The 19,849-nt window shown below is 41.3% G+C and overlaps 1 protein-coding gene across 4 annotated transcripts in view; it reads left to right on the plus strand.

The window, feature by feature from the left end:
- Window positions 1-19,849, plus strand: part of mpp2b (MAGUK p55 scaffold protein 2b) — a 49,331-nt gene that overhangs the window by 20,096 nt on the left and 9,386 nt on the right. For 3 of the 4 annotated variants that reach the window (XM_058406884.1, XM_058406885.1, XM_058406882.1), the window contains 7 exons: window positions 1,795-1,895; window positions 8,403-8,555; window positions 8,643-8,798; window positions 9,135-9,362; window positions 16,548-16,679; window positions 16,819-16,921; window positions 18,518-18,586. In XM_058406884.1, coding sequence (XP_058262867.1) covers window positions 1,795-1,895; window positions 8,403-8,555; window positions 8,643-8,798; window positions 9,135-9,362; window positions 16,548-16,679; window positions 16,819-16,921; window positions 18,518-18,586 — 942 coding nt within the window. The remainder of the gene's footprint in view (window positions 1-1,794; window positions 1,896-8,402; window positions 8,556-8,642; window positions 8,799-9,134; window positions 9,363-16,547; window positions 16,680-16,818; window positions 16,922-18,517; window positions 18,587-19,849) is intronic. The other variant, XM_058406883.1, reaches the window with a different exon arrangement.

The raw sequence follows: 19,849 nt of genomic DNA on the forward strand, positions 1-19,849 counted from the left end.
CCACTGGTGCCTGTCTGTTCAATTTTATAAGGGGGATTAGCCTTTTTAAAGCACCGTTGCCCTAATACCCTTCTTAATCACAGGTTTATATTAACACGCTTGTTTGAATACGTTGTACATTGTATGGTCACAGATTATTATACAGTGTATAAACAGATACTTAGTATTTATGGAGCTGTTAGAACACCATCATGGACAGGAACAAACTCGTTTCTTTATCTGAACGCCTACAATGTTTTAGTTTGCTTCGTGTGTGTGTGTGTGTGTGAGAGAGAGTGAGATATGTGTGAATGGATTGTAAGAGGATGTGTCAGAAGAGAAAATGAGAAAATGTGCAGATTATTTACCTGCTCTGTTTGGCTGCTGTTCATCTCTCCTCCATGTCCTGTGTGTTAATTAGTGAAGGGGAATGTGCTAATCCGCTTCATGTCGCGGCTCTTTATGAGCCTCCTTTTCACACTGGATTATACTTTTTGTGTGTGTGTGTGTACAAAAAGCTCCTTCATAATCTACCTGGAATGTATTAATAACCTGCCTGAATGCATTTTTTATGCATGACCAAGTTGTTTTTTTTTAAATATATGTTTATAGAATAAAAGGATACAGGGAGGATAATATCGCTATATTACAAAACCCTGTACAGCATACTCCCTCTCTCCTGTCAATCACAGAAACTCTAACCAATCCTGGGTGTCCTCGAGCTCAGGTATGTGGAAGAGGGTAGATAGCGCATTCCTCCACTGTATGAGCAGCATGTCGGCTGGCTCCATGTGTGTCAGAGGAAGCATGTGCTAGCCTTCTCCCTCCCCAGCCGGTGGCTGCTGTATGAAAGGGGAAAGCCGGCAGGTGGTTATAAACATCTCCTGTTGCTTGCTAGTGTAAATATAGAGTCAGTAATCTTGCCGATAAGCAGAAATAGCCGACTCTTATTGGTGAGCTGATCACTGGACCGAATATATAAGAGAAGATCCTATAGTGTAAAAGTATAAAATTGATAGCACACAGTCACGTCCAGTGCTTTGTGTTGGAGAAGATCAGTACAAATCAGCAAGGCTCAGGATTTTATAAAGAACTTCACATGTTTATTTCTGGCTTAGTTTTCATTCTCCCCTGACGCTTTTCAAACGTATCCGAACGCATCTGTTTCTGTCGAAAATGAAAAGCGGCCCCTCTGATTTCTGCCTGTGTGAGAAATCCAGGGACGCACCAGACAGAGCAGCAATCAGAAACAACACGGGAGAGGAAGCGAGCGAGAGGAAGACGAGTGGATTGCGTAATTAAATCCAATTATGTAGCAGCTGTGAGCTTCAACACAGTGCACTTACGACTCATCCTACAAATTCCCTCCACCATTCACACGCTCAACGGCTGGACACACTCTACAGGAAAGGAGGAGAACATCAAAGTTCTCTCCACTGCTGCTTTCACTTTTTCGGTTGAACGGATTTCGAAAATGATGCAGGTGCACAAGCGAGTCTTCGTGTTTGAACAAGACTGAAAACACACACTCTGGAGATCTCAGTCTACAGATGAGAACTGAGAATGCAGTCCTGGAGAACTCCTGTTTCTTAATACGCCTGATTTAGTTAACATTAATTAACGTGCATTTTAATGAGCCGAGGGACACTGGGGTGTGAGCACCATTAAATACTAAGCTGTTACTATGAGAAATATTAACCATGTTTTACAAACCACTTCAGTTCCACCAGAATGAAATGGTTTGTTAGAAGGCTAACCTGGGTTGGTGTATACTGAATCTAATGTGATGATTGTTTTGTGATCTACTCTCTGCAGCGATGCACAGCGTCCTGGACACGCTGAGCGACAGCACCAGCTCCACCACGGCCAACGATCTGGACCTCATCTTCCTGAAGGGCATAATGGAGAGTCCTGTGGTGAGAGTTGCAACACACACACACACACACACAATGCACTGCCAAAAAAGCCAGATTTTTCTAACGTTCCTGAAATCCAGGTGTTGCTGTTTTCACATCGTCTCTTGTCAGATGGATGGATGATGGCATTCCACCCTGTCACTTTTCGTCAGTGTGAAGGTTTATTTTATTTTAACTTTCAGGGCCTGGCTGAAAGACTCATTCATTTTATACAGTAATCCCCCTCTATATCGCGGTCCCGGTATATCGTGGATTTTTATTTGTAACATAAAGAATTTTTTTTGCAGATTTTCCCGGTATATCGCGGTATCTGCAAACCTTATAGTGAATTGTTTTTATGTTGAAATATGATCATTTCTTAATAAAAATATAATTATTAATTACAAAATATAAACATTAATTAAAATGAAGTAAAAGGTTAATAATCTATCAAATACTGTACAGCGTATTTAGTTAGGAGACAAAGAACACGTAGCGTTGTTTAGGAAAGTGCGGTGCAGGGATGCTGAAAATCGAAATACAGTACAGCTGGAGGAGCGAGTCTGGCCAATCGGAATGCCCCATTCATTTAATCATGGTTGTGATTGGCTGCTGGCTATGCGTGCAGTTGGGGAAAGGGAAGCAGAATTCTCCAGCATCCCAGTTCTTCGCGTGTCACTGTCCCGAGTGTTTCGTGTTTCGTTTTGTGCTTTGTGTACACGGTATTTTTTTTTTTTTTACAGTTTTTCTGCAAGCCTACATGTAATATTTCTACAAATTTACCCAAAAATTCATCTCTCTATATGCTTGCAAATGTTTTCTATGTCTGTTTAAAGAGTGTGGGAGGGTAGTTTACGGCTTAAACAATAAAAAAATAGCATTTGGGGGTGGCGATTTTCATTTATCGCGGGTGGTTTTGGAACGTAATGGGATCACTGTATAAATATTTTTTTTAACAGGAAGTTTCAGCATCTTCTAAATAGTTTAGTCCACTTACCAATCATTATTTTTCAGCGTAAAATATCGAACCTGTGTTACTCTTGATCGACAGTTCTCTGTTTAAGAAGGGGAAAAGGACAAAACAGAGAGTGATGCATTAAAGTGAAAGAAAAGCAGGAACCAGGGCTTACACACAACATAGCAAATAGAAATTTGGACAGTATTTAATTACAGTATTAATTTGCTAATGTTGCCTTGTGTTAGTGTTAGTGTATTTGAAGGGAATGAATTGTGCATGTGCCTTACCCAAGATCAGCCCCGCCCACTTGTATCAGAGTGGTTCAGAATCCACAGCAACCCTGATAAAGGATAAAGCAGTTACTGGGGAGAATTTTGGTATTTAGGATAGAGTCCTAAATTGTACGATGAAAGTAATCTTAAATCAGACATGTGTGATGAATCATAAATACCCAGAGTGATTTGTAGAATTTAAAAAATTAACTGACCTTCTGCAGCTACTCAATTATAGAGGAATATTTAAGTGTTTACTACAAGTTGTTGCGAAAAACACTATGATCAAATGTATTTTGACAAGTTCCTTCTATTATTATCTCCTCATTATGCCTCTGGATATGTTCTGTCATTTGATTATTCCTAAAGGGCATTGATGAGACCTCCAACATCAGAACATGTTTTTTTCTTCTGTTAAATGATGTGCTAATCTCTGTTGCGCTGTCCTTGCCAGTCACTGTAGGAGAATCCTACTGAGAAGCTTCATCTTAACTGAAATAGCGAAAGATTGAAACACGAATATGTGGCATGCAATGCGAGCCCAAGCTTTAGAATATCTCCCAGTGGGACTTCCTGCAAATGCAGTGGTGAATCCAGATGAGTGAGTAGGTTCAGATCTGGCTTTTAATTAGCAAGAAGCTGCAGCATCCAGTGTCTCTCACTTTAAATCTTCCTCTTCCTTTTATTCTGTCTGTTGGATGTTGTTTTGCTTCTGATCCTGCCCTCACGTCTACTGGATGATTGATTTATTCGGTGGCAGGCTTCTTACCTTGGCCTGACCTCCTTTATTATAGACAATGCATTGTGTCCTATTTGAAACATTTGAAAAAGTATGTTGAGGGGAAAAAAGGTGCACTCACAAAACACAAAAACCTTTTTATGACATTTCCTTTACTGTGACTGTCAGAGAACAATCACAAGGGAAACTCATGTGGATATAAAGAATAGAGAGACTAGATAAAAGAGAAGCAGGAGGCAGAGTGCCTCTTTAGACACTACTGGACCTCAGGAGAGATTTCTGAAAAAAATCCTTTTGACAGGTATTATGATAGCTTTGTATTTGTGTGTGTGTGTGTGTGTGTGTGCACGTGTGTGTGTGTGTGTGTGTTTTTTTAAATATAGGTCATAAAAATTATGTTGTAAGCATAAGGAATAAAACATTTCCTATAACCAGTCCCCTCATTCCTTCATCTTACATTTACATTTCTGGCATTTGGCAGACAACCTTATCCAGAGTGACTTACATTTTATCTCATTTTATACAACTGAGGGTTAAGGGCCCAGCAGTGGCAGCTTGGTGGACCTGGGATTCAAACTCACAACATTCTGATCAGTAATCAGACACCTTAACCACTAAGATACCACATCCTACCACCTTCAGCTCTAGCCTTTTCCCACATCCTAATTCTCACATAAATCTGAAGCCTTTAGTAGGTAAAGAAATTGGGTTGAAGGTAGTGGTAAGGAATTAGTTTAAAGGATGGTAGCTTACATCCAATTCTATCCTTTAGATTCAACCCTACCCTTTACCCCAAGTCTTAGCTTTTATGCCTCATTCAGCCTTTATCTTGTACTATGTCCGTTACCGCAGTCTTAGCCTTTACCTTCAACTTCATACTTTACCTCAACAACTTTTCCTAACATTTACCTTCAAACTTTGCCTTCAACCTCATTAGAAAAGGGCAGAGATGACTGTAAAGACTAGGGGAAAAGAATGGTGTTGAAAATAAAGAATACGGCTGATGGTACAGCATGCTAATGGTTAGATCTTGGGGGTAGAATGGAGTTAAGGTAAAGGGTTAGACCTGAATGTAAATATAAGATTGTAGGTAAAGGCTGGAGGTAAAGAATGGGGTTGAACATAAAAGCTAAGACTTGGGGTAAAGGGTAGGGTTGAATCTAAAGGATAGAACTGGGTGTAAGCCACCATCCTTTAACCCAGTTCCTTACCTCTACCTTCAACCCAACTCCTTTACCTAAAGCCCTAGCCTTTAGGGATACAGTTTAGGCTACAGTTCAACGTGAAGAGTACTGTCAATCAAGTGAGCTTATTAGAATATTAAAGGGCAGGGTTGATTGTAAAGTCTAAAGCTGGGGGTAAAGAATTGGGTTGAAGTTTTAAGGTAAATGTTAGGACTTGTGGTGAAGTATGAAGTCCCCTAGGTCTAGTTTTGGGGGTACAAGCTTTTACATTCAACCTTTACATTCACACCTCTTTACCCCCAGTCCACACCTTTAACTTTAACTCCATCCTTTATCTCCAGTCCAAGTCTTTACCTTCATCCCCTTCCTTTACATCCAGTCCTAGACATTATCTTCAGCTGAATACTTCAGCAACAGACGTTCAATTCCATCCTGTACCTCCAAGTCTTTCAACTTAACCTCTAATCCTAGCCTTTAAATTTACCTTACCTTTACATTTAAGTGATCACCAGATAGCAAAAGTACAAAAGAACTGGTCTTTAAACATGGATCAAGCAGACTTTGTTAGAGCATGTGACAAGTCCCTATTAATGATATGGAATTTATCTTATTTTATGTCAAACTTTACTTAAGTTTTCACAATAACATAAAACTGCTTTTCTGAATAATATGTCTCTGCAAATTCAGTAAATGTAAATGCTTGTTTCTGCAGGTATAAGCAAGTAAACTCTTGTTTTGTGCCTTCTGAGAATGAATCTTACATAATCTTTAACCAAGATTATCTCCACCCACATACACCGGAAAAAGAAAGTCAGCAGTTGTTCAGATTTTGTAGATTGTGCAGATTGTGTCCTCAAAACCAAAATTAACCTGATTAGAAAGAGCTTACAGATTTCGGTTGCACTGATTTTTAGAATATACAGTAAACCAGGGCGTGATATCATTCCTAAACTGTAAAAAAAAAGCTAGTTAAAAATGAGTGGCGTATAGAATTATGGTCACAGACACCTATGGTGAATCATAGGCAAGGTGACTGTAGACAAAATAAGTGCAGTTGCACAGTGTAATGTGACACAACAGCTGTTATCGAGGGATATTTTAGATTAAAATAAAAAATCCTGGGTGAAACATGACAATAAAAAAAACAATAATGAAAAGGTAGCAAAAAACGGGTTGCTTGTTGCACAACACTATGATTTTAACCTGTTATTCCCATAATATCATATATTGTTATTTCTTTGAATACTGATGATTGGTTTTAATTATTTCAAGTGCATCGATGAAACAGCCAAACTCGGAACATTTCTCTAGATAAATTGTATAATTTTTTAATGCTGCCCCACTGGTCACAGTACTGAGAAGTTTTATCTCAACTATTAGAGGCCTCATGTGCTGGATGATTGATTTTTTTTTTTTTTTTTTTACATGGTCTTACCTTGACCTGACCTACTTTATGATTGTATTGCATTATGTCCCATTTGAACCATTTGAAAAGGTATGAAACATCAGAAAAAAGGTACACTCACAAAACACAACAAATCTTTTGACAGTATTTATTTTGCTATGATTGTTAGGAACCAGTCACATGGGAAACTCACATGGGTGTAAAGAAAATGGAGACTGGAGACACGCTCTCTCTTTAAACACTGCTAGTACTTGGGAGAACTTTCTGAAAAGCCGCTTTAAAGGTTTAATGATAGCTTTGCCGTTGTTATTATGTTACACAAATTATGCCTTAAATGTAAATAATAAAACGCCAACAACCAGTCTTAATCTTTACCTTACACCCAGTCCTTTACCTCCAGTCCTAACCATTTCCTCCAAGCGAGTCATTTACCCCAGTCTTTTACCTTCAGTCATTTACCTCCAGTCCTAATCTTTACCTTTATCCCAGACCTTTACCTCCAGTCGAAACCTTTTTCCCCAACCCAGTCATTTACCCCCGTTTTTTTATACCTTCAGTCCTTTACCTCTAGCCCTAACCTTTTCCTCTAACTCAGTCCTTTAACCCAAGTCCTGACCTATACCTTTTCCCAAGTCCTAAACATCGCCTCAGTCTAATCTCTTAAACCCAGATTTCAGTTCTATAATATACTCTGTCTTACATTTTACCCCAACCCCAGTCTTACCCTTTACTTCAGTCTGATGACCTTTCCTCTTCACTTCATTCCACCCTCCCTTCAGTCCCACATTGTACCCTGCCCCACCATTTGCTGTATCTCACCCTTGTAACCTGTACCACCGTTTATACCAGTTCCACCTCAATCGCACTAATCTTTCATTCCAGTCCTAACCATAACAACAATCCCACCTAATCCTCTCTTTAGCTTATCCCATCCTACCTTTTATTCCCAGACCTACCTGGTATACCAGTTTCACTCCAATCCCTCCCTTCAGCTGAGTTCAACTCTTTTATTCTAACCCATACTTCACCCCATCCTATCCTTAATGCCAGTCCAATGCACCCAATTCCTTCCTACCTTGTATGACCCTTAACTCTGTCCTTTGATTTCCCTTATCCTACCTTTTATCCCCAGTCTTTTAATTTTTACCAGTTCTACCCCATTCCTCCTTTCACCTCATTCCCACACTTTACCCCATCTGTATAACCAATTACCCCATCTGCACAACCGTTAGAAACAGGGAGTAAAATGCTGGGCTCAAGGTGGGACAGGGCTAAAGGTGTTTACCCCTGAGCCCAGCATTTTACTCCATGTTACTTCCTTTACTCACAGTCCTGAAGTTTTGTCACAATTTAGACAACTTTAGCATTATTTATCCCAAATTCCCCTTTTCTGCCAATCTCACCCTTTACCTTAGTTCCAACATTTATTTCAAGCCCTAATGATAATATTCATCTCTAAGCTTTATCCAGTATTACCCTTTCCCCTAGTTCAGCCTTTTCCCTTATACCCATAGTGTTGTGTGATGTGTGCAAAAGATGTGTGTAATTCTTGCATATTTTGCATGATCACCGCCAGATCCTGCTGCTTTAGTGTTCTGTCTTCTCATTGGTGCAATGAACCACTCTGAACAGTGTGCCATTTCTTCCACAGAGTTCTAAAGAACCTTCTTTTCAGACAGTAACACGCAAAATGGCTGATTTTTCTGCACTCACCTTTGTTTTTTTTGTTATTGTTTTACTTATTAGGTTTAAAATCAGACATTGTCATTGGGTTTTTTGTATCAGTTTAAATTTCTTTATGCCACTAACCTAAATCAGTCTAGCACATGTACAAACTAGCAATCCTCCCGTTTCTTTTAGGTTGTTGATCCTTGCTACATTTTTATCATCCCTGCACCTCCAACTGTTTGCATTTCACATTTTGGAAGTTGCATGTGCTTCATTTGTGTTTATGTTTTAATGTGAAACAGGCCCATGAGCGGTTCGAGGAGCCGAAACTGGAGGCAGTGAGGGAGAACAATGTGGAACTGGTGCAGGACATCCTGAAAGATCTCACACCGCTCACCCAACAAAGCCAGGCAGCACATGAACTTGCACGCATACTCAGCGAGCCACACTTTCAGGTATACACACAAACACAGAAGGTCATGTACATCACAGCCTTGTAAAACTGTAAAAAACAACCAGTTGATTTTCTTATTGGTGCCCAGTCTCTGCTGGAAACACACGACTCTGTAGCCTCCAAAAGCTATGAGACTCCACCACCCAGCCCCTGTGTCTTCATGGACCCCGCCTTCAACAACCAGCCCGTCCCTCCCGATGCTGTCAGGATGGTCGGCATACGCAAAGTCTCTGGAGAACATCTGGTAAGACCTGGGCTTAGCGGAATAACTTCAGCTAAATAAGAGGTGATGCTTTTGTTATGCTATTTCATTGTTTTTTATGCTGTTCAATAAACAGAGCACCAAAGTAATCAATGATGGGATGGTATAATAGGATTATGTTCCTAAAAAACCATAACCCGAAGTGTTTTAGCATCCACCATACTGTGGAAGCTGCTTTCCTGTGTATCCTGACCAATCAAAATGGAGCATTCAATAGCACTCTAACTACCTCACTTAAATCATTTATTTACTCCTTGACTTCCTCTTAACTGTGGCTGATCTCAACATATTCATCCTCCTGTCGTGATTCATGGCTAGGGTGTGACGTTCCGTGTGGAAGGTGGAGAGCTGGTGATTGCACGCATCCTGCATGGTGGTATGATCGATCAGCAGGGCCTCCTGCACGTCGGTGATGTCATCAAAGAGGTCAATGGGAAGGAGGTGGGCAGTGACCCTAAAGTACTGCAGGACATGTTAAAGGAGGCCAGCGGCAGCGTTGTGCTCAAGATTCTGCCCAGCTACCAGGAGCCACACACCCCCCGCCAGGTCAGCCACACACACACACACACTTTATACATTATATACTTTAATTACTCTGTTAATTAATGTAATGTAAATGAGCCAATGTCAAATGAACATTAGGAGATTGATGAAGAAGAGCTTTAGTCCCAGTCAAACCCTCTCAGTCCTCTCTCCGGTCAGCCCCGGAGTTTCCATTTGGCTTGCTTGTTTTCTATCATGCCACTGCCCAGGTATCCCATCAGCCCTCTTTTGAAACCTGATGTGTCATGCTGTGGAGAGCTTTCAAGATGCTAATCCGCTCGCTGTCATGAATAAGATCACAGCTATTGTCGTGTGACAGGTGAATGCTAAAGCCTGAGACACTTTCTGGATTCTGCCTGATCTGGGATTACATCAAATCGCACTGCAGTGCTGTGAAAGTATAACAATAGGTGTTGATTAATTTTCTATAACAGCAGCACTGACAGTAGCACAACTGCAAATATATCACAGGGTTACGTTAATGTGTTTGTTCTAATACATCATCATTAAAAACGCATAAGGAGATGTGTATTTAATTCATGGAAGGAGTCTCCAGTGCCAGTACGTCGCTTCGGTCAGGGGTAAAGTTCTAACTTTAAGTTTTCCAACACTGCATGCAAAAAACACACTTTAAACTCTTTCACAGTTCCCTTTTTTCCATTCAACGAACATAGGGGAGTGCATACTTTTGCAAACATAAATGGTTCATCTAGCTCAGTAGAGGTTTGAGGCTTTGATATGGATCCATGGAGCAGATCAATGTTGTATATACCATGTGTGTGCATGTGTGGTTAAAGAACCAACAGCTTGGCCTGTTTTATCAAGATTTCCTGGAACCGTGTCCTGTATGATGGAAATGTAGGCCACGTCTGCGTCTCTCCTCCCCCATGTGGCTGCCCCATCTGTGCTCACCTGAGTCACACTTCCTGTCATCCTGACCTCCTGCCCATATTCAGCACGGCCCAGGCCGGTTCCTGTCGGGTTCCTGTCGGGTTAACAGCAGCCCTGACTGTATCGTGGGTTTATATTAATGCACTCGTTCCAGTATGTTATGGTCATTATAGTATCAGACTGGCGAGCCAACTAACTATACCTGCTGAAGCGCCACTGAGATTGCGTTTCAACATTAAATGTAACTACAAATGGATAAAAAGTATGAAATATTGTTGGTTAATAAATTAAAAATCATAATTGTTGGACATTTGCATAGGGCAGCTTGACACCACACAGCTGTGGATTATTTTCCTATAACCGCACAGCCTGTTTATTATATTTTTCACTTATTTCACATTCCTTATTTATTATATTTTCGTTTATTTTTAAGGATATTTTTTGTATTATTGGTTTGCTGCTTGTCCAGGAGAAATTAGAGAGGGTGAAAAAGGGTAATTTTCCTACGTGTTTACGCTGTATTGCTTCAGGGCCACTAGGTTGCCATGGTGACACCCCAGTTTAGGCCCCTCCCCCACACTGACCCTTTGTTCTGTTTGCACACTTTCCTTTTTTAAATGCTCTATATGGACCGTGTGCTACAAATGTCACCGGACTCACTCATGGACTATCTTTGGCTGTATGTGTTTCACTCTGACACACACACACACACACATATTGCCCTGTTCTTACAGGCCCCCTGTGTGTAAATATGTTTAGTGTGTGAATGCTGACTCACTCACTCTGAAAACAGGAGAGATAACATTAATATACAGACAGAAGGGAGACGTGTGTTGAGGTGTTATATAGTGTGTCTCATAGTGTGTATTGTGGTGTGTTACACTGTGTGTTGCAGTGTGTTATGGTGTGTTACAGTGTGTTACACTGTGTGTTGCAGTGTGTTATGGTGTGTTATGGTGTGTTACAGTGTGTTATAGTGTGTGTTGCAGTGTGTTACAGTGTGTTGCGGTGTGTTGTAGTATGTTATGGTGTGTTACAGTGTGTGTTGTAGTATGTTATGGTGTGTGTTGTAGTGTGTTATGGTGTGTTACAGTGTGTTACACTGTGTGTTGCAGTGTGTTATGGTGTGTTATGGTGTGTTACAGTGTGTTACAGTGTGTTGCGGTGTGTTGTAGTATGTTATGGTGTGTTACAGTGTGTGTTGTAGTGTGTTATGGTGTGTTATGGTGTGTTACAGTGTGTGTTGTAGTGTGTTATGGTGTGTTACAGTGTGTGTTGCAGTGTGTGTTGTAGTGTGTTATGGTGTGTTACAGTGTGTGTTGCAGTGTGTGGTAGTGTGTTAAGGTGTGTTACAGTGTGTGTTGTAGTGTGTTATGGTGTGTTACAGTGTGTATTGCGGTGTGTGTTGTAGTGTGTTATGGTGTGTTACAGTGTGTGTTGCAGTGTGTGGTAGTGTGTTAAGGTGTGATACAGTGTGTGTTGCGGTGTGTGTTGTAGTGTGTTGTGGTGTGTTACAGTGTGTGGTAGTGTGTTAAGGTGTGTGTTACAGTGTGTGTTGTAGTGTGTTATGGTGTGTTACAGTGTGTGTTGCAGTGTGTGGTAGTGTGTTAAGGTGTGTTACAGTGTGTGTTGTAGTGTGTTATGGTGTGTGTTGCGGTGTGTGTTGTAGTGTGTTATGGTGTGTTACAGTGTGTGTTGCAGTGTGTGTTGTAGTGTGTTATGGTGTGTTACAGTGTGTGTTGCAGTGTGTGGTAGTGTGTTAAGGTGTGTTACAGTGAGTGTTGCGGTGTGTGTTGTAGTGTGTTATGGTGTGTTACAGTGTGTGTTGCAGTGTGTTGTAGTGTGTTATGGTGTGTTACAGTGTGTGTTGCAGTGTGTGGTAGTGTGTTACAGTGTGTGTTGCAGTGTGTGGTAGTGTGTTAAGGTGTGTTACAGTGTGTGTTGCAGTGTGTTGTAGTGTGTTAAGGTGTGTTACAGTGTGTGTTGCAGTGTGTTATGGTGTGTTACAGTGTGTGTTGCAGTGTGTGGTAGTGTGTTATGGTGTGTTACAGTGTGTGTTGCAGTGTGTTGTAGTGTGTTAAGGTGTGTTACAGTGTGTGTTGCAGTGTGTTGTAGTGTGTTAAGGTGTGTTACAGTGTGTGTTGCAGTGTGTTGTAGTGTGTTAAGGTGTGTTACAGTGTGTATTGCAGTGTGTGTTGTAGTGTGTTATGGTGTGTTACAGTGTGTGTTGTAGTGTGTTATGGTGTGTGTTGTAGTGTGTTATGGTGTGTTACAGTGTGTGTTGTAGTGTGTTATGGTGTGTGTTGTAGTGTGTTATGGTGTGTTACAGTGTGTGTTGTAGTGTGTTATGGTGTGTGTTGTAGTGTGTTATGGTGTGTTACAGTGTGTGTTGTAGTGTGTTATGGTGTGTGTTGTAGTGTGTTATGGTGCGTTACAGTGTGTGTTGTAGTGTGTTACAGTGTGTGTTGCAGTGTGTGGTAGTGTGTTATGGTGTGTTACAGTGTGTGTTGCAGTGTGTTATGGTGTGTGTTGTAGTGTGTTATGATGTGTTACAGTGTGTATTGCGGTGTGTGTTGTAGTGTGTTATGGTGTGTGTTGTAGTGTGTTATGGTGTGTGTTGTAGTGTGTTATGATGTGTTACAGTGTGTATTGCGGTGTGTGTTGTAGTGTGTTATGGTGTGTTACAGTGTGTGTTGTAGTGTGTTATCGTGTGTGTTGTAGTGTGTTATGGTGTGTTACAGTGTGTGTTGTAGTGTTTTATGGTGTGTGTTGTAGTGTGTTATGGTGTGTGTTGTAGTGTGTTATGATGTGTTACAGTGTGTATTGCGGTGTGTGTTGTAGTGTGTTATGGTGCGTTACAGTGTGTGTTGTAGTGTGTTATGGTGTGTGTTGTAGTGTGTTATGGTGTGTTACAGTGTGTTACAGTGTGTGTTGTAGTGTGTTATGGTGTGTTACAGTGTGTGTTGTAGTGTGTTATGGTGTGTGTTGTAGTGTGTTATGGTGTGTTACAGTGTGTGTTGTAGTGTGTTATGGTGTGTGTTGTAGTGTGTTATGGTGTGTTACAGTGTGTGTTGTAGTGTGTTATGGTGTGTGTTGTAGTGTGTTATGATGTGTTACAGTGTGTATTGCGGTGTGTGTTGTAGTGTGTTATGGTGTGTGTTGTAGTGTGTTATGATGTGTTACAGTGTGTATTGCGGTGTGTGTTGTAGTGTGTTAAGGTGTGTTACAGTGTGTATTGCAGTGTGTTGTAGTGTGTTATGATGTGTTACAGTGTGTATTGTGGTGTGTGTTGTAGTGTGTTATGGTGTGTTACAGTGTGTGTTGTAGTGTGTTATGGTGTGTGTTACAGTGTGTTGTAGTGTGTTATGGTGTGTGTTGTAGTGTGTTATGGTGTGTTACAGTGTGTTACAGTGTGTGTTGTAGTGTGTTATGGTGTGTGTTGTAGTGTGTTATGGTGTGTTACAGTGTGTGTTGTAGTGTGTTATGGTGTGTGTTGTAGTGTGTTATGGTGTGTTACAGTGTGTATTGCAGTGTGTTGTAGTGTGTTATGGTGTGTTACAGTGTGTGTTGTAGTGTGTTATGATGTGTTACAGTGTGTATTGCGGTGTGTGTTGTAGTGTGTTATGGTGTGTTACAGTGTGTGTTGTAGTGTGTTATGGTGTGTGTTACAGTGTGTGTTGTAGTGTGTTATGGTGTGTGTTGTAGTGTGTTATGGTGTGTTACAGTGTGTGTTGTAGTGTGTTATGGTGTGTGTTGTAGTGTGTTATGGTGTGTTACAGTGTGTGTTGTAGTGTGTTATGGTGTGTGTTGTAGTGTGTTATGATGTGTTACAGTGTGTATTGCGGTGTGTTGTAGTGTGTTACAGTGTGTATTGCGGTGTGTGTTGTAGTGTGTTATGGTGTGTGTTGCAGTGTGTTATGGTGTGTTACAGTGTGTATTGCGGTGTGTGTTGTAGAGTGTTAAGGTGTGTTACAATGTGTGGTAGTGTGTTAATGTGTGTTACAGTGTGTGTTGCGTTGTGTGTTGTGTTGCGTTACAGTGTGTGTTGTGTTGTGTTGTGTGTTGTATTGTGTTACAGTGTGTGTTTCAGTGTGTTGTAGTGTGTTATGGTGTGTTACAGTGTGTATTGCGGTGTGTGTTGTAGTCTGTTATGGTGTGTTACAGTGTGCATTGCGGTGTGTGTTGTAGTGTGTTATGGTGTGTGTTGTAGTGTGTTATGGTGTGTTACAGTGTGTGTTGTGGTGTGTTACGGTGTGTCACAATGGGTGTTGTAGTGTTGTGTGTTACGGTGTATTACTATGTGTTACGTGTGTTGCAGTGCATATTGCAGTGTGTTACTGTGTGTTGTGTTGTGTTGCAGTGTGTTACGTTGTATTGCAGTGTGTTGTGTTGTGTTACTGTGTTGTGTTGCAGTGTGTGTTGCAGTGTGTATTGCAGTGTGTTTCTGTGTGTTGCAGTGTGTTACTGTGTGTTGCAGTGTGTTACTGTGTGTTGCAGTGTGTTACTGTGTGTTGCAGTGTGTGTTGCTGTGTGTATAACACACTTACTCGACACAGGAATGTGTTGTGTTGCAGTGTGTTGCAGTGTGTTACGTTGTAATGCAGTGTGTTGCAGTGTGTTACTGTGTTGTGTTGCAGTGTGTGTTGCAGTGTGTATTGCAGTGTGATTCTGTGTGTTGCAGTGTGTTACTGTGTGTTGTGTTGTGTTGCAGTGTGTGTTGCAGTGTGTTACGTTGTATTGCAGTGTGTTGCAGTGTGTTACTGTGTTGTGTTGCAGTGTGTGTTGCAGTGTGTATTGCAGTGTGATTCTGTGTGTTGCAGTGTGTTACTGTGTGTTGTGTTGTGTTGCAGTGTGTGTTGCAGTGTGTTACGTTGTATTGCAGTGTGTTGCAGTGTGTTACTGTGTTGTGTTGCAGTGTGTTACTGTGTTGTGTTGCAGTGTGTATTGCAGCGTGTTTCTGTGTGTTGCAGTGTGTTTCTGTGTGTTGCAGTGTGTTACTGTGTTGTGTTGCAGTGTGTGTTGCAGTGTGTATTGCAGTGTGTTTCTGTGTGTTGCAGTGTGTTACTGTGTGTTGTGTTGTGTTGTGTTGCAGTGTGTGTTGCAGTGTGTGTTGCTGTGCTCTAACACACTTACTCGACACAGGAATGTGTTGTGTTGCAATGTGTGTTGCAGTGTGTGTTGCAGTGTGTGTTGCAATGTGTGTTGCAATGCGTGTTGCAGTGTGTTGCAGTGTGTGTTGCAGTGTGTGTTGCAATGTGTGTTGCAATGCGTGTTGCAGTGTGTTGCAGTGTGTGTTGCAGTGTGTGTTGCCGTGCTCTAACACACTTACTAGACACAGGAATGTGTTGTGTTGCAATGCGTATTGCAATGCGTGTTGCAGTGTGTGTTGCAGTGTGTGTTGCAGTGTGTGTTGCAATGTGTGTTGCAATGCGTGTTGCAGTGTGTTGCAGCGTGTATTGCAGTGTTTCTGTGTGTTGCAGTGTGTTACTGTGTGTTGCTGTGTGTTACTGTGTGTTGCAGTGTGTTACTGTGTGTTGCAGTGTGTGTTGCCGTGCTCTAACACACTTACTAGACACAGGAATGTGTTGTGTTGCAATGCGTGTTGCAATGTGTGTTGCAGTGTGTTGCAGTGTGTTGCAGTGTGTGTTGCAGTGTGTGTTGCAGTGTGTGTTGCAATGTGTGTTGCAATGCGTGTTGCAGTGTGTGTTGCAGTGTGTGTTGCTGTGCTCTAACACACTTACTAGACACAGGAATGTGTTGTGTTGCAGGACAGACTTGTGGGAAATCTTCCTTGTGTGCATGTGATCTGTTACGTGCCTGATGGCTACTTGCCTCTTATAGTGGAACTAAATGTTTGTTTGAGTTGAGGCTCAGCGTGGTAATCGTGGTAAATATCATCGCTGCATCTTCCAGCTGTTGAGTGAAAACAAACGGTCACATGTCTCAGGTTTCGGTCAGAAATCTGCAGACGGCTTGCTGCTGTCAGGGCGCGAAGGAAAAAGAGTAAAGGAGAATGAGAGAGAGAGAGAGAGAGAGGCGTAAGGGTCAGAATTTCCTCCATATCTTTACATTTACACCTCATAACCTCTTGAGTTGCACAGTGTTTGTCCCTCAGGACATACAACCTAACTTGTATCATGGACATGCTTTTTGCCCCCTGCCCTTATATGATAATCTATTCAAGTGTTAATAACAGCTAATAGCTAAACGTATGTTAAATTCGTAAATGCCATATAAGCTTTTAGATGATTTATAAAAAGAAACTGATCACAAATGTGTGTGTTTCTGCACTATCAGGCGTATGTGAAATGTCACTTCGATTACGATCCCGCTCACGACAATCTGATCCCCTGCAAGGAGGCTGGCCTTCGGTTCCACAGCGGCGAAATCCTGCAGATCTTCAACCAGGATGACCCCAACTGGTGGCAGGTGTGTGCAAGCCACAGGAAAGCCAGAAAGCTTCACATTACTGACGTGACTTAATAGTACATTAAGGTGCATTCGGGTGAAACGTGTGTGTGTGGATTGTCATTCCTGAAGCCGAGTCGTGACACTCTGTGTGCCGCAGGCGTGTCACCTGGAGGGCGGCAGCGCAGGTCTGATCCCCAGCCAGCTGCTGGAGGAGAAGAGAAAAGCGTTTGTGAAGAGAGACCTTGAGCTAAGCACAGCAGGTACGAGCACACACCTGGAGGTCCTGGAGAACCTTCGGTTTTCTACATTGCAGTGTTTTTTCCCTGCAATAACACACTCAGCAGCTGGGCTCTGAAATCTATACTGCATGATAGCATTAATGCTAACATTAATAATGAATCGATCGTTCAAAAATACACAAGCTGGTGGTGAAAATGAGAAGAAATGGAATACAGTGAAAATGAGAAGAAATGTTATACAGTGAAAATGAAAAGGGAAACAAAACCACTGATTGTTCTTCTTTCCAAAAAATGTATTTACGAGAACAGGTGCGTTTGACATGACATCATGTTTTTTTTTATCCGTTTGGAAGTAAACATCGCCCCCTAGTGGACATGTAAAGAAGTGAATGTCAGAGAATCTTCAAAAGTAGTGAATGAATTCTGAAATTAAATTCGATCAGTTAAACGTATTAATAAGTTATGACTTATTCATTAAGTCTTTCTTATTTACACTTGAATGTTAATTTTAAGTTAAATTTAATTTTTTTTAATCAAATTTAAATTTATTCCACACATCACACACACCAAATAACATGGTTACTACAGTTACCCAAGCTGCTTTTATCATATTTATATATTTATATGGTTTTAGCACGGTGGTGTTATTTTCTTTTATTTCTTTAACAGCAGCTCTGACTTGTAGCACAGCTGCAAATTACAGGTCTATATTAATGTGCTCGTTTCAATACGTTGCTATAGTAACGGCTCCTTCACAGGGACAGATGAAAAGCTTGAAGCCTTCATACACAGAAAAATCATCCACATCATTAAACTGAACTATGGATGAAAAGTATGATGTATTGCTGATTAATATTGGAAGTGTTGTGAAGCAGAAGATAAAAAAAAAAGTCTGAAATTTGAAACAGGACGTAACATGAAAGATGGAGCTGATCAAGTTACAGGGTATGGGGATCAGAGCGTGGATAGATTCCAAGATCTGATGCAACCTGCACCATGGTTCAGTGGAAGAGAGCCCAAATAATGAACCAGCTTCCTGGACTAAACTCCAGGTTCATCCTCCACTGATTGTAACCAATTCTTGGGTTCAAATGTCCACAAAGTCAGAAAGAAAACCCAGCACAATTGTGAAAAGGACCTAAAAGTATAGAAGAATAATCAACTTCAGGTCATCTCAGAGCCTATCAGTCATTATTTTTACTATAACACCACAATAGACACTGTGTTTTATTACTTACTTGTTTAGTGAACATTTAAACAAACAATCAATCAATACATGTCTAACGTTATTCTGTAACTTGGTTAACGTTCATTTGAAACCAATGGTGTGAAACTAAAAATAATAATTAGATTTTAAATGACACTTTAAGCTGAAATTAGTCACTTAATGGAGTGAGTGGAAATGAATCTAAATTTGTGCTTTATTTCTTTGTTAAATATAGTGATAGATGGATAAAAATCGAACATCTTGCGTCTCTATAATAAATAATAAAACGTCATCGTTGGCAGCTTGCTGTTGTATAAAACACTTTGCAGCAGATGCAGCAGTGCATGTCCTGTAGTGTTATTATGATGGACGGGTGTGTGTGTTACCGGGTTGTGTGCTGATGTCTGCAGGACCTCTGTGTGCAGGCATGGGGGGGAAGAAGAAGAAGAGAATGATGTACCTGACCACCAAGAATGCAGGTAACACTGCGCAACTCTCTCCAATCCCTCTTTCCTTCTGTGGCTCTGTGGCTGTCCTGCTTCCAGCATCCCTGAATCTCAACCCTTTCCTAGTCTAAAACCATCCTCCAGTGTAAAATCACCCCTAGTCCAAATCATTTCCTACTCTGAAACCATTCATCTGTTTAAAGCCACCCCAATCCAAACCCTTTCCTACTCTGAAACCATTCTTCAGTCTAAAACCACCCCCAGTCCAAACCCTTTCCCAGTCTAAAACCACCCCCAGTCCAAACCCTTTCCCAGTCTAAAACCACCCCCAGTCCAAACCCTTTCCCAGTCTAAAACCACCCCCAGTCCAAACCCTTTCCCAGTCTAAAACCACCCCCAGTCCAAACCCTTTCCCAGTCTAAAACCACCCCCAGTCCAAACCCTTTCCCAGTCTAAAACCACCCCCAGTCCAAACCCTTTCCCAGTCTAAAACCATCCCCCAATTAAAATCCACCCCTAGTCCAAACCCTGTCCTATTCTAAAACCACCCTCCAATTTAAAAACACCTTCAGTCCAAACCCTTTCCTATTCTAAAACCATCCTCCAGTTTAAAAACACCCCCAGTTCAAACCCTTTCCTGGTCTAAAACCATCCTGCAGTTTAAAACCACCCCCAGCCCAAACCCTTTCCTAGTCTAAAACTGTCCTACAGTTTAAAACCACCCCAGCCCAAATCCTTTCTGAGTTTAAACCCACCTCTAAAACCAAGTCTAAAACCATCCTTCACTCCAGAACCCCAGTTCAAAGTGTTTGAGTCCAAAACTATCCTTCATCGTACAGTCTAAAACCATCCCATAGTTCAGGACCATCCCTAGTGAAGACACCATCCTCCAACTTGTCCCCAATCATACTCCAGTCCAAAACATTTCCTTGTCTCAGTCCTGCATTCCAAACCTGCGTGAAGTACAAAACCATCTTTCACTCCAAAACTCTTCCCAGTCCAAAAATGTTCCTCAGTCCAAAACAACCCCCTTCCAGTCAAAACCTGTCCCCAGTTCAAAACAAACTCCATTCTAAAACCTTTTCCCAGTACAGAACTATCCCCAGCCTTCAAATCTGTCTCTCATTTGAAAACCATGTTTCAGTTCAAACCTCCCCCTAGTCCACACCATACCCCAGTCCAATATCATCTCCTGTCTAAAACCTTTGCCCAGTTCAGAAGCTTCTCCATTCCAAAATCATCCTTAGTACAAATCCAAAATAGTCCACCAGTCCACAACCATCCACCAGTCTAATC

This window comes from Hemibagrus wyckioides, linkage group LG13 (assembly GCF_019097595.1).
Source record: "Hemibagrus wyckioides isolate EC202008001 linkage group LG13, SWU_Hwy_1.0, whole genome shotgun sequence".
Classification (NCBI taxonomy): domain Eukaryota; kingdom Metazoa; phylum Chordata; class Actinopteri; order Siluriformes; family Bagridae; genus Hemibagrus; species Hemibagrus wyckioides.